This window comes from Heptranchias perlo, chromosome 32 (assembly GCF_035084215.1).
Source record: "Heptranchias perlo isolate sHepPer1 chromosome 32, sHepPer1.hap1, whole genome shotgun sequence".
NCBI lineage: Eukaryota > Metazoa > Chordata > Chondrichthyes > Hexanchiformes > Hexanchidae > Heptranchias > Heptranchias perlo.
This window is the reverse complement of record NC_090356.1, coordinates 14090924-14106232: the sequence shown is the minus strand read 5'-3', so window position 1 is coordinate 14106232 and position 15309 is coordinate 14090924. Positions and strand designations below refer to the sequence as shown.

At 45.0% G+C, this 15309-nt stretch overlaps 2 protein-coding genes across 2 annotated transcripts in view; one reads left to right on the top strand and one right to left on the bottom strand.

The window, feature by feature from the left end:
• gabrd (gamma-aminobutyric acid type A receptor subunit delta) overlaps positions 1-3924 on the bottom strand; it is a 72631-nt gene extending 68707 nt beyond the window's left edge. The window contains exon 1 of the mRNA XM_067970446.1: positions 3745-3924. The gene's annotated coding sequence lies outside the window, so the exon portion shown is untranslated. The remainder of the gene's footprint in view (positions 1-3744) is intronic.
• A 667-nt stretch (positions 3925-4591) lies between these two features.
• Positions 4592-15309, top strand: part of cfap74 (cilia and flagella associated protein 74) — a 154597-nt gene continuing 143879 nt past the window's right edge. The window contains exons 1-2 of the mRNA XM_067970088.1: positions 4592-4697; positions 6808-6903. Coding sequence (XP_067826189.1) covers positions 6822-6903 — 82 coding nt within the window. The 5' untranslated portion in view covers positions 4592-4697; positions 6808-6821. The remainder of the gene's footprint in view (positions 4698-6807; positions 6904-15309) is intronic.

Below are 15309 nucleotides of genomic sequence, written 5' to 3'. Positions count from 1 at the left end.
GGAAAATTGCCCAGGTATGTCCTGTCCACAAAAAGCAGGACAAATCCAATCCAGCCAATTACCGCCCCATCAGTCTACTCTCAATCATCAGCAAAGTGATGGAAGGTGTCGGCGACAATGCTATCAAGCGGCACTTACTCACCAATAACCTGCTCACCGATGCTCAGTTTGGGTTCCGCCAGGATCACTCGGCTCCAGACCTCATTACAGCCTTGGTCCAAACATGGAGAAAAGAGCTGAATTCCAGAGGTGAGGTGAGAGTGACTGCCCTTGACATCAAGGCAGCATTTGACTGAATGTGGCACCAAGGAGCCCTGGTAAAATTGAAGTCAATGGGAATCAGGGGGAAAACTCTCCAGTGGCTGGAGTCATACCCAGCACAAAGGAAGATGATAGTGATTGTTGGAGGCCAATCATCTCAGCCCCAGGACATTGCTGCATGAGTTCCCTCAGGGCAGTGTCCCAGGCCCAACCATCTTCAGCTGTTTTATCAATGACCTTCCCTCCATCATAAGGTCAGAAATGGGGATGTTCGTTGATGATTGCACAGTGTTCAGTTCCATTCGCGACACCTCAGATGAAGCAGTCCGTGCCCGTGTCCAGACCTGGACAATATCCTGATAAGTGGCAAGTAACATTCGCGCCAGACAAGTGCCAGGCAATGACCATCTCCAACCAGAGAGAATCTAACCACCTCCCCTTGACATTCAACGGCATTACCATTGCCAAATCCCCCACCATCAACATCCTGGGGGGGTCACCATTTACCACAAACTTAACTGGACCAGCCACATAAATACTGTGGCTACAAGAGCAGGTCAGAGGCTGGATATTCTGTGGCGAGTGACTCACCTCCTGACTCCCCAAAGCCTTTCCACCATCTACAAGGCACAAGTCAGGAGTGTGATGAAACACTCTCCACTTGCCTGGATGAGTGCAGCTCCAACAACACTCAAGAAGCTCAACACCATCCAGCTCAAAGCAGCCCACTTGATTGGCACCCCATCCACCACCCTAAACATTCACTCCCTCCACCACCGGCGCACAGCGGCTGCAGTGTGTACCAGCCACAGGATGCACTGCAGCAACTCGCCAAGGCTTCTTCGACAGCACCTCCCAAACCCATGACCTCTACCACCTAGAAGGACAAGGGCAGCAGGCACATGGGAACAACACCACCTGCACATTCCCCTCCAAGTCACACACCATCCTGACTTGGAAATATATCGCCGTTGCTTCATCGTCACTGGGTCAAAATCCTGGAATCCCCACCTAACAGCACTGTGGGAGAACCTTCACCACACGGACTGCAGCGGTTCAAGAAGGCGGCTCACCACCACCTTCTCAAGGGCAATTAGGGATGGGCAATAAATGCTGGCATTGCCAGCGATGCCCACATCCCATGAACAAATTTTTTTAAATTGCCGGAAGTGCGAGGGCAGCGAGATCAACAGAGCATCTGGGACCTTGGTGAATGACAGGACCAACAGTCTATCTCCTTACCCAATGAAATTTAAGGATGGAGAAAGAAACAGGAATGACAGAGAAGGAAATAAATTGTATTAGATTCAAATTAGCTACAGAAAGAGAAAGAAAGAGAAGGAAACAAAGATTAGATTAAGAGAGAGAAAAAAGAAAGAAAAAGTAAGAAGATTTTTTAAAAAAATTTAAATTTTAAAAACCTCTAGGAACAATTTACTACCTGCAGGAATGAGACTCCACAGTTTCAACTGTTCTCTTCCTGGGCCAGAAAGGTTCAGTGACATTGCAGGAATGTAAATCTTATCATTAAAATGGTCCTCACATCGTTAAGTACCAGCCTTAACTTTCTGTGGTGAGTTTAATTCATTTTAACTGCAATTTCGTGAAACTCACGGGGAGGTTGACGGCGAGCTCCATTTTTCACAAGGCTAACGGTGGTGCTGCGCAAATCGTCCAGCAATTTATGGTGATTCGCAACTCATGACGTGTCTCTTCCTCACCACAAATTACTGAGTTATTTACACATTGATAACGGCATGTGCTTTAAACTCTTGTTATTTTCCCAGCAAATTCTGGGTCATTGTATTTTACAACACAGAAGAAGGCCATTCAGTCCATCATACCTGTGCTGGCTTTCTGAAAGAGATATCCACTTCCCCTGCCCTTTACTCATATGTGCGATGCATGAAGATAGCAATTTTGTGAACTTCCCCCTTAATAAACAATAAATTCCGATTTAACAAACAGAAGATTACTGATGTACATTCTATGTGATATAGCTCATTGCCTGCTCAAAACTGCGCTGGCAATTTTGGGACAGGTAGAAACTAGATAGGAATTACTAAAAGTACAGAACCCCAGATTGCTACATTTTATTGCTCAGTTGTTAATAGTGTTATGCTTTCTGCCAACAGCAATTTTTAGACTACAATCTCTCTAATGTTCTCGTGTTTTAAAGGAAGTTTAACTGCATTCCATTAATTTAACACTACAAATTGTATAGAAAATTGCCACCTGTCTACTGAACACTGAGACACATACCTACTGGGTTGTTACAAGTTTTGGGTTTGCCTTAGATATTCTCTTGGGTACAGTGGAATGTATCTTACATTCAGGAGTGTGTTTGTACATCCCAATATCTACAACAACAACACGAAACAACAACTTGCATTTATATAGCAACCTTAACAAAGGTACTACACAGAAGCTTAATCAGGCAAAAATTGACACTGAGCCAAAGGAGGAGATATTAGGATGGGTGACTAAAATCTTGACCAAGGAGGTAGGTTTTAAGGAGGGTCTTAAAAGGAGGAGAGATGCATGGAGAGATTTAGGGAGGGAATTTCAGAGCGAAGCAGTGACTATATGATAGATAACCTGGACGTGCAATAATAATACCCCCTTTGAAACTAGATATTGTATCTTTTGCATGTACCCTCATATACCCTTCGCCAATCGTTCAGTAGGTGGAATGAAAAGACTTTAGTGAAATGAACCCAGATTCAAATTGTTAAGCTTGAACATACAGTGTAACGGTTGGAAACAAACTTCACTTATTTCACTCTCCTAGAAAAATGAAAAAAAAAACACACATGGCCCTTTCATGAGAAAATTTATTAGTTTTGGGGATTACATTTCTTTCTAGACAACTTCTAACTGCAAAAACTGACCTTATGCATCTTAGCTTCCAGATCCCAGCCCAGGCCCATACCTGCCCCTTGGCGTCTCCTAGGCCAGAAAAGGAAAAATAAAGGAAGGATTACGTTGAATAAGCCTTCAGGAATGTTGCTTCATTGACTTTAAGGAACAGGAAGGAACTTTACAGAATTTTTTTTCAGGGATTAAATAGATTGATTCGAGTCCATGATAAGAGGACTTTTTCACTGGACCAGAGATGCTTTAAAAAATCCAGAGTTTTTCAAAATTATGAATTGAAAGGATAAATAGTGAAATATTGTTTCCACTTGTTAGCCAATTGGTAACAAATGGGCATCAATTGAGGATTATTATTTGAAAACTGAAGAGGGAGTTGGTTGGAAATGGAATGCCTTGTGTAGCTATTGAGGAAGAGACTATAACACCATTTAAAAGAGAATTGGATAAAAATTTGGAAAAAGAATATAAATTAATACAGGAAAAGGGCAAGGAAATGGGATGGGAGTAGATAGCTCCAATTAAGAAGTTTGCATTGGCCAGACAATAGGCCAAGGAGCATCTTTCCACACTACAGTTATGACACAATTACGGTTGACATCCACCTACCTTTCCTGAGTGGAGAAATAATCTGGTCAGTATGTGTAACAATATCATAAATGCATTATGGTGGGCGCTGACTTTCTGCAAGCCTTCAAGAGGGAGCAGGACCGCGGTGTTCTTGACTGGGGCAGAGATCGCATCATAGAGAAGGTAAGTGTCTTTATAGATAACACTTGGTCCATGTGATCTTGGACTGGTTTCCATTGCCTGAGAGGATCAGAGAGGAATTTTCCAGAGTATTTTTTCCCCTTATTGGGTTTTTTCTCCTTTTTTTGCCTCTCCCAGGAGATGACATGGCTGCAGGGTGTGGGAATTGTCTCCTCCTAATGCTCCAGCCATCATGGTATGTGGGGCAGGCTTGGTGGACCAGCTAGTCTTTTTCTGCCATCAATTTCGTATGTTGGTTAATAGTGTTTACAATTACCGAGAAGAGCAATTCTTAGCTCATGTTCGCAGATAAAATCCGATGCAGAACCCCTCACCCTGCCAACCTGTAGCTTCCCTGGCAACGGAATCGTCCATGTCGTCTTTTTAACCAAGAGAAACTAAGTTGACACTATTTTTTAAAATGCACCCCAAACAACCTGTGACTGCACTAGCAAAGCATCGGAGAAACTACCGTATTCAGGATAAATCACATATTAGTGAAACTTTTCCGATTGTTAAAACCTTCCCTCCCTCTGGAGGGCTCGGTGGTTCCACCGGCTGCTGTCGCCATGGAAACCGAGAAGCTACTGGGCCCGAAGCCTGGCCCCTGGGTGGATCGGTCGCCCTGTGAGGTGCGCTGAGGATTTCGGAAAGGACTCCCCCCCCCCCCCCCGTTACTTCTCAAAGCGCGGTTTCTCAGGGCGAAGCCCCTTGGTTGTGACTCTGGGCCGGTCGGGGTGTGGGGCGCTCGGTTCGGATCCAACGGCATCTAGCGCCCGCCCGCCGGGTGAGCCGCTCCACAACTGACGCCGGTGAGTGAATATACAGGGCAGCCGGCACTATCCGCAGAATAAGGCACTAAAGCTGCAGTTTGAGCAATGAATCCTTCCCTTATCGAGGAGGGTTTGGGGAACCTCCTTTGTTTGTCACTGTGACAGGTTGTTTATGTTGTGAAACGTGATCAAATTGCAGGGAATATTTTGACGTGAAATTGCAGGTGGGCTTTTCCACCCTTTCCGTCATAAGGACGATGCCTCTTTTAAGACGTCTGAAACCCTTAAAATAGTTTTTTGTATGCAGTCTGCAGATTTCAATGATTTTTCTTCCTGTTGTCATAGTTTCACTGAAACTTTCCAAAATACGTATTTTTAAAATGTATATATTTTGCGTTGTCTCTGTGCTTAGATGTATCCTTATTTTCAGTTCGCGAGTAAAACAAAGAATTATATGGAATTGAGTAATTTCACTTCCAAAACTGTGATTTTGTGTCCTGTATCCCAGAATATTTTTTTTTTAGGTGAGCTTGAGCTCAGAGTTGATTATTCAAGGCCAATAATCTTATAAAACATAATTTTGCTTCTGGATGACACTGTTGAAGAAATTATCTCCCTTTCCCTGTGCTTGGGTCTCCCACAGCTCAGAACATCCCCACTGAGAAGATGGGTAAGAGTTCTGCAGCCAGATCGTTGGCAACGTTGCTTTGAGAGTGGCCACGAGGAGTTTGTTTATTTTTTTCTGCTCCCCTGTGGCAAAGGTCAGATCAGGAACTAAACGGGGATCATGGATTCAAAGTGTCATACAACCATTGCCAGAACACTGCACAACAATGCTCCCCTAATCTTACTGAATTTATTTTTTGAAATTTGTAGTGTAGACGAATGGTGACATCATAGCAAAACTGCTGAATGTATAAATTGCACCAGTTTTATTCCCTAAGTGTGGGTATCTGCTTTCTAATTCACAGAGATATCCACTGTTTTCTGTATAGTAACATTGAATAGACCATATACTTGCATGGTGAGAAAGAACTTGTGATAAACTGGGCATTGGACTTAAATTGGAAGAGCAGTGTTTTAACTATAACATCTAATCCCCGCTAGCTAGCTATCATTGCATATGCATTGTAAAATGCTGTAGATGCACTCTCAATGGTTCAGTTGGTAAATGTACTATCCAGTGTGGTACTGAACCATACAGACCTAGAAGGCCCCAAGTTTGATCACTACACTTTGCAGAATTAGTTGCAGTAGAGGTGGTATAATTGCCCTTAGTGTCCGTGAAATAGGGACGATAAAAAAACAACCAGGGTTTCTGCTCTTGATCCATAATCAGTGTGCTCTGCTGGAAAATATGTGCATAGATGTTGGGTGAGCACAGAATCGGCTCAGCTGTGATGGTCCCCATGATCAAATATCCTGCTAACACTCAATGTGCAGATTTACAAATGTAGAGTAACAACTCAGGCGAGGTACCAAAGAGTGGCTCATATCCATGGAAATGTGGCCGGGCATAACTCAGAAAGGAGAAAAGAAAAATGAGGGAGAAAATCATCTGTGATTTAATTGATAAAGTATAATGTGCCATTAGGTTATCATCACACACCTGACTAATTACATTAAGAGATGATGTCAATGCACTATATGGTGCCTACTATTAGAAAAAAAACTCCCTTATAAGTCTAACAGCTTTAAAAATGTATCTTTTCAAAATTGAAGACTATGTAAATTGATCAGTGTAAGGATAATTTTATTCACTGGCAGTACAATTGCATAACATTATTCCTCATATGCTATGAAGAAAATGTGTTTTGTGAAAAATGAATTGTATGTAAGGTACTTTACATCCAATGTGATGTATTTAGAATACTCCACTCCACTACTAACGTAATGTTAATGCATAAATACTCTTAACTTATTGCACTTAATTATGGACCGTTCCTGAATTAATTGCATTTTATCATATTCACTCTGCAAATAATTGCTTACCGTTTTGTGACTGTTAGCAGTTTGTGTATGAGCAAATGGAAATTTGCTTTTTTTGTGCCCCATGTATGTTTGGAAAGGGCATGTCATTTTTATTTTTATTAGCTGTGGAACAATGACATAAAATGCATTAAACTTTTGATTTCTATCGATGTTGCAGACACTTCAGTCACAATGGAGGAAGAGGATGTTTATCAATATGAAAATGAAGGAGAGGAAGAAGCAAATCTGGATCTAGAACAAGAGGTAGAAAAAGGTAAAGATAGGATTGTGACTTCAAATATTTTTTTTAAAAAAGCTCATTAGTGATATACTGGTGCCATTGTCTTAAAAAAAATTGTAAAGATAAGTACATATGACAGGGGCCATTCTGCCCATCTAGCTCATCCTTCCATAGAAACCTACACCCCACCACCTTCAGAGCAACTCTTGAATGACTCTTGAATCACTCCAAAATGGAAGTGACATTAATCTAAAAATTAAACTAGTGAACGTGGGATGTTTGGAATGTCAGTCACTATCATATTTTGTTTCTTCATAACTGTACTTGCATAACTGCAGCTCATGTTTTATTCCTTTCCTTGATATTCTGGGTTGGATTTTATCATTCCACTATACTGCTTAGAATTCTAAATCAGCTCCTGGATAGTATTTTGGTCCCATATTCACAAAAATACTGAAAAGATGCAACTCAAATTACGCGGTTGCAGAGAACGCTGACACTGCTGCTAAAGTTGGGGCCTGTAAATGGATGATGTTGTCACAGAAAAGGACACACTATCGATGAGCTAAAAACGAGACTTCATGCACTCCGTCTGTGAATTCTTTCACCATGACTTGCAGCTGATTGACCATGATTGAACCAATCTCAAAAAGAAACCCTCATCCTTCTCCCTCACTCACAAAAATAGAAGCTATTTATATCTATATATAAACACCAGCGATGGGTTATACATGTGCCAAGGATAGATCCTTGAAATTTTCAGAGGCAACATGCGATGGTGGGAAGCGCATCTCTGTCTATAATTGAATAATGTGGAGATGCCGGTGATGGACTGGGGTTGACAATTGTAAACAATTTTACAACACCAAGTTATAGTCCAGCAATTTTATTTTAAATTCACAAGCTTTCGGAGGCTACCTCCTTCCTCAGGTGAACGATGTGGAAATCGTTCACCTGAGGAAGGAGGTAGCCTCCGAAAGCTTGTGAATTTAAAATAAAATTGCTGGACGATAACTTGGTGTTGTAAAATTGTTTACAATTATAATTGAATAAATGTAAGGAATCTTACAACACCAGGTTATAGTCCAACAAATTTATTTTAAAATCACAAGCTTTCGGAGATTATCCCCTTCGTCAGATGAATGAGTGAAAAGGTTCTCAAATCGCATATCTTATACTAGGCTGGGACAGCATCACACCAATCAAAAGGTGTCGTTGTTATTCAAACAGGCCAGTCACGGAGAACAGCACGTCCCAGTACACTGGATATACATTGTGTCAATTACACAGACAGGCAGAAAGAAACCCAAAATGGCAGAGAGAGAGAGAGAGAGAATATTAAAAAACATAATTTTTTCCCCCCTTTTTGCTGGTGGGGTTACGTGTAGCGTGACATGAACCCAAGATCCCGGTTGAGGCCATCCTCATGGGTGCGGAACTTGGCTATCAACTTCTGCTCGACGATTTTGCGTTGTCGTGTGTCTCGAAGGCCGCCTTGGAGAACGCTTACCCGAAGATCGGTGGCTGAATGTCCTTGACTGCTGAAGTGTTCCCCGACTGGGAGGGAACCCTCCTGTCTGGCGATTGTTGCGCGGTGTCCGTTCATCCGTTGTCGCAGTGTCTGCACGGTCTCGCCAATGTACCATGCTCTGGGGCATCCTTTCCTGCAACGTATGAGGTAGACAACGTTGGCCGAGTCACAGGAGTATGAACCATGTACCTGGTGGGTGGTGTCCTCTCGTGTGATGGTAGTATCCGTGTCGATGATCTGGCATGTCTTGCAGAGGTTGCCGTGGCAGGGTTGTGTGGTGTCGTGGACGCTGTTCTCCTGAAAACTGGGTAACTTGCTGCGAACGATGGTCTGTTTGAGGTTGGGTGGCTGTTTAAAGGCGAGTAGTGGAGGCGTGGGGATGGCCTTAGCGAGGTGTTCGGCGTCATCGATGACATGTTGAAGGCTGCGGAGAACATGGTGTAGTTTCTCCGCTCCAGGGAAGTACTGGACGACGAAGGGTACTCTGTTGGTTGCGTCCCGTGTTTGTCTTCTGAGGAGGTCTATGCGATTCTTCGCTGTGGCCCGTCGGAACTGTCGATCGACATGTCGAGCGTCATATCCCGTTCTTACGAGGGCGTCTTTCAGCGTCTGTAGGTGTCCATCGCGTTCCTCCTCATCTGAGCAGATCCTGTGTATTCGTAGGGCCTGTCCATAGGGGATGGCCTCTTTGACGTGGTTGGGGTGGAAGCTGGAAAAGTGGAGCATCGTGAGGTTGTCCGTGGGCTTGCGGTAGAGTGAGGTGCTGAGGTGCCCGTCTTTGATGGAGATTTGTGTGTCCAAGAAAGAAACCGATTCTGAGGAGTAGTCCATGGTGAGTTTGATGGTGGGATGGAACTTGTTGATGTTATCGTGTAGTCTCTTCAGTGATTCTTCGCCGTGGGTCCATAGGAAGAAAATGTCGTCGATGTATCTGGTGTATAGCGTTGGTTGGAGGTCCTGTGCAGTGAAGAAGTCGTGCTCGAACTTGTGCATGAAAATGTTGGCGTATTGGGGTGCGAATTTGGTCCCCATGGCTGTTCCGTGTGTTTGGGTAAAGAACTGGTTATCGAAGGTGAAGACATTGTGATCCAGGATGAAGCGGATGAGTTGTAGGATGGCGTCTGGAGATTGGCTGTTGTTGGTGTTGAGTACTGAGGCTGTTGCAGCGATGCCGTCATCGTGGGGGATACTGGTGTAGAGTGCCGAGACGTCCATCGTGGTGAGAAGTGTTCCTGGTTCAACTGGTCCGTGGGTGCTGAGTTTTTGTAGGAAGTCTGTAGTGTCGCGACAGAAGCTGGGGGTTCCCTGTACGATGGGTTTCAGGATGCCCTCGACGTATCCAGAGAGGTTCTCACACAGGGTTCCGTTGCCTGATACGATAGGACGTCCGGGTGTGTTGGCTTTGTGTATCTTTGGGAGGCAGTAGATGTCTCCCACGCGGGGAGTACGTGGGATGAGAGTGCGTAGGATGCTTTGAAGGTCTGGATCGAAGGTCTTGATCAGTTTGTTGAGCTGGTGGGTGTGTTCTTTGGTCGTACTTCTCGCACACTCTGCAACCATCTCATACACCAACTCTACAGCAGACGCCGCAACCTCGAAACCAAGATAGAGTCCATACTCTCAACCTGTACTCAGGACACAGCAGACCAGCTACGAAACACCACCAAACAGACGAGGCAACGGAACTACACTGCCTACATGAAAACCAAGAGCAGGAAGCTTGAGAAACTCGGCATCACCACCAGCATCAACCAAGCCTCCCCCGGTACCACGGTTACAACCACAGGGAAGTCTATCATCAATTTGTCCGACCACACCCTTCAACCAGACGAAATCGAGGTTCTCAGCCGAGGGCTCAATTTCTGCCCCATCACCAAAATGAACCGCATCGGTCTCGCGGCGGACACAGAGGAATTCATCAGGAGAATGAGGCTCCGGGAATTCTACCACAAACCCCAAGATTTCAACAGCGAACCCAATGAGACAATCAATGATCCAGAACAGCAGACAGAGGGATCCACGGTACAGCAACCGAAGAGGAAAGAGTCAAACTGGACTCCTCCGGAGGGTCGCTACCCTCAGCTTGACATGTATGCCCAAGCTGTCAGGAAATGCGTCAATGCCAGATTCATCAGGCGCACTCAGAAGACAGTCCAGAATGTCACCCGAGCACAACGCAACGCCATCAACGCTCTCAAGACCAACCGAAACATCGTCATCAAACCAGCGGACAAAGGAGGAGCCATTGTCATACAGAACAGAACGGACTATTGCCAAGAAGCATACCGACAACTGGACAACCAGGAACACTACAGACAGTTACCCGCAGATCCGACCAAAGAACACACCCACCAGCTCAACAAACTGATCAAGACCTTCGATCCAGACCTTCAAAGCATCCTACGCACTCTCATCCTACGTACTCCCCGCGTGGGAGACTTCTACTGCCTCCCAAAGATACACAAAGCCAACACACCCGGACGTCCTATCGTATCAGGCAACGGAACCCTGTGTGAGAACCTCTCTGGATACATCGAGGGCATCCTGAAAACCATCGTACAGGGAACCCCCAGCTTCTGTCGCGACACTACAGACTTCCTACAAAAACTCAGCACCCACGGACCAGTTGAACCAGGAACACTTCTCACCACGATGGACGTCTCGGCATTCTACACCAGTATCCCCCACGATGACGGCATCGCTGCAACAGCCTCAGTACTCAACACCAACAACAGCCAATCTCCAGACGCCATCCTACAACTCATCCGCTTCATCCTGGATCACAATGTCTTCACCTTCGATAACCAGTTCTTTACCCAAACACACGGAACAGCCATGGGGACCAAATTCGCACCCCAATACGCCAACATTTTCATGCACAAGTTCGAGCACGACTTCTTCACTGCACAGGACCTCCAACCAACGCTATACACCAGATACATCGACGACATTTTCTTCCTATGGACCCACGGCGAAGAATCACTGAAGAGACTACACGATAACATCAACAAGTTCCATCCCACCATCAAACTCACCATGGACTACTCCTCAGAATCGGTTTCTTTCTTGGACACACAAATCTCCATCAAAGACGGGCACCTCAGCACCTCACTCTACCGCAAGCCCACGGACAACCTCACGATGCTCCACTTTTCCAGCTTCCACCCCAACCACGTCAAAGAGGCCATCCCCTATGGACAGGCCCTACGAATACACAGGATCTGCTCAGACGAGGAGGAACGCGATGGACACCTACAGACGCTGAAAGACGCCCTCGTAAGAACGGGATATGACGCTCGACTTGTCGATCGACAGTTCCGACGGGCCACAGCGAAGAATCGCATAGACCTCCTCAGAAGACAAACACGGGACGCAACCAACAGAGTACCCTTCGTCGTCCAGTACTTCCCTGGAGCGGAGAAACTACACCATGTTCTCCGCAGCCTTCAACATGTCATCGATGACGCCGAACACCTCGCTAAGGCCATCCCCACGCCTCCACTACTCGCCTTTAAACAGCCACCCAACCTCAAACAGACCATCGTTCGCAGCAAGTTACCCCGTTTTCAGGAGAACAGCGTCCACGACACCACACAACCCTGCCACGGCAACCTCTGCAAGACATGCCAGATCATCGACACGGATACCACCATCACACGAGAGGACACCACCCACCAGGTACATGGTTCATACTCCTGTGACTCGGCCAACGTTGTCTACCTCATACGTTGCAGGAAAGTATGCCCCAGAGCATGGTACATTGGCAAGACCGTGCAGACACTGCGACAACGGATGAACGGACACCGCGCAACAATCGCCAGACAGGAGGGTTCCCTCCCAGTCGGGGAACACTTTAGCAGTCAAGGACATTCAGCCACCGATCTTCGGGTAAGCGTTCTCCAAGGCGGCCTTCAAGACACACGACAACGCAAAATCGTCGAGCAGAAGTTGATAGCCAAGTTCCGCACCCATGAGGATGGCCTCAACCGGGATCTTGGGTTCATGTCACGCTACACGTAACCCCACCAGCAAAAAGGGGGAAAAAAATTATGTTTTTTAATATTCTCCTTCTCTCTCTCTGCCATTTTGGGTTTCTTTCTGCCTGTCTGTGTAATTGACACAATGTATATCCAGTGTACTGGGACGTGCTGTTCTCCGTGACTGGCCTGTTTGAATAACAACGACACCTTTTGATTGGTGTGATGCTGTCCCAGCCTAGTATAAGATATGCGATTTGAGAACCTTTTCACTCATTCATCTGACGAAGGGGATAATCTCCGAAAGCTTGTGATTTTAAAATAAATTTGTTGGACTATAACCTGGTGTTGTAAGATTCCTTACATTTGTCCACCCCAGTCCATCACCGGCATCTCCACATCATGGCTATAATTGAATAGGTAAGAAAGGAACCAAGTGAGGGTAGCCTCACTGTGTTGGACAGTGGAAGAAAGGCGTTAGGGGAGGCTGATGTGGTCAATCATGTCAAAGGCTGCAGAGAAGTTGAGAAGGACAAGGACGGATAGTGCACTGTGGTCACCGTCATCTCTAACAATGTGCAAAGAGCTCTGCAAACAGCTGCCTCTCCAGCTTCCTCTTCCCCTTTCCCACCAAGCCATAGTTTCCGCCAGGTCCACTCACCCTAGCTCTGAACCTCCATCTCTCTCTAGTTTCTCACCTATTTCCCACCCATGCCTTTTACGAGTTAAGTGACATAATTGATTTTGAAAGAATTTAGATCCCACTATTAGCTGTTACTGAAGACAGTAATCATAACTGACAACTAAACACAGCCTTGATCTATTGCCGTAGTTGTTCAACTACAATTATTGTTTTTTCAGTAAATCTGACATGCTTTCCTTACCACTTGGATTGTTTTATTACCAAAGGTTATTTTATTACATAAATATTAACAATATATTACTGCATGAGTACATTTGAAATTTTTTTTTGCTATTACCAAGACAGTATTATTATAGAAGACATTTACTGCATTTCCAAATGTAAAATAGAAAATATGACAAAAATCACTATGAAAAAATATACCAAATGTAATTTGCAAATGTAAATATTTATTCTTTTTAAACAGGTTTGTCATTATACACATTTTAATTTGGACATTTTACTGCAGACTCTTGTATTATTGCAGAAATACAAAATATACAAACAGCTAGTGCATTTTCTAACTGAAATATGTATATTTCATCTTTGTAAGAAAGATTTTAGTGATGAACTTTATCAAGTATTCATTTAAAATATTTCCACTGTAGTGTGATTGCAAATTAATGGGCTATAAATTGGGCCGCTTGGCACCGGACACCACCTTGGTAAAGGTGTTTGCGCACGCACAGATAACGATCGCCGACAGCATGTAAAGTAGGGAGAACATGAGGTAGATCAGTGTGTAGTGCTAATTTAAAGGGACAGTTGCGATTTCGGAACTCAATACTCCAGCCAACACACTGTCTTAACCTCACACGGTTGAACAGGTCATAAACAGTATGGAGGATCCCCCCACCAGTGCTATTTAAAGGGATCATGCAGGAGTTATGGGTTAGTTGCTGGATTATTGCTTCTGGCTTCTGATGCATTTGTACCTGTTTTTGGAGATCTGCTGTATTTGAATACTAGGACTAGGGGACATAGCCTAAAAATTAGAGCCAGCACTTGCAGGAGTGAAGTTAGGAAACGCTTTTCCACACAAAAGGTGGTCGAAGTTTGGAACACTCTTCTGCAAACAGCAGTTGATGCTAGCTCAGTTGTTAATTTTAAATCTGAGATTGATAGATTTTTGTTAACCAAAGGTATAAAGGGATATGGGGCTAAGGCGTGGCTAAATGGCCTACTCCTATACCTATCTTCCTATGTTCCTATAGTAAAGTTTCAATACTCTACACAGGAATGGCTAGCTGACAGGTAACAACAAGGCCACTGGCAGAGTGGCAGGGGTGGGACAGGAATGCTGTCATCCTGAGAGAGGACAGCAGGTTCATGTTCCATGGAGCCACTGCCACTTGTTGCCTCCTGTTATGCGCTACCTTCTCCTGCAAGAAAGCGGGACGTGTGTCAGTGTCCTGCAAGATGTTTGGGTGATGTGCCTGTCATGATTGAATAGCTGCCTGTATGTGTGACCTGTGAGTTGTGGGTGTGTGGTTTGCAACAGTGGTAATGTGTGAGGGTAGGAGAAGCATCTGATTGGAAGAGTTGAGTACTGATTCAAAGAGTTTGTTGGTATCTGGGTGATGGGGGGGTGTAGTGCGTGGAGCAGTGGATGCGGCTAATGATGCAGTTGGTAGGAGATGCCACTTGACAGTTGACTTCGCTCACTTTGACCACTCGTGTCAAAGCATTGAACTTCTTCCTGTAACTGCATCCATCTTTGTGGTGCTATATGCCTGGCATTGACTTCGTCCCCTACTGCCTCCCACTGCCTCATGAGCATATGTCTGGAGGGCCTCTTGCCCCCCTGAGGATATAGGATGCCCTTCCTTCTGTCCAACTCTTGCACTAAGACCTCTAGTGCATCGGCAGAGAACCTTGGCATATGCTTTCTCGCAGGCCTATACAAACTCATATTGGCAGATTGGTGAGGTCTGGCATGCAGATTGTAGGATGTAGGATTTAGTAGTGCACAACCTTTATTCAATGTTTTAACATAACTCAACGGTTTGTAAACATAGGGATGGGACCTGCATCTTTGTTTTACGTTTGCGATGTCTGATCTCCGTTTGGACTCCGTGTGGACCCGTATCTTATATTTTGTAAGTAAGAGGTGCAGGCTGCCTTTAAGACATGCTAGCCACTCGCGATATCGGGGCTTCCAGCTGGTGAGCAGCCACTCAACAGTGCAGCTAGGCCTGGCTGCTCGCAGCAATCCTGTAAAACCGCAGGCAGCATGCACGTGCTGCCTG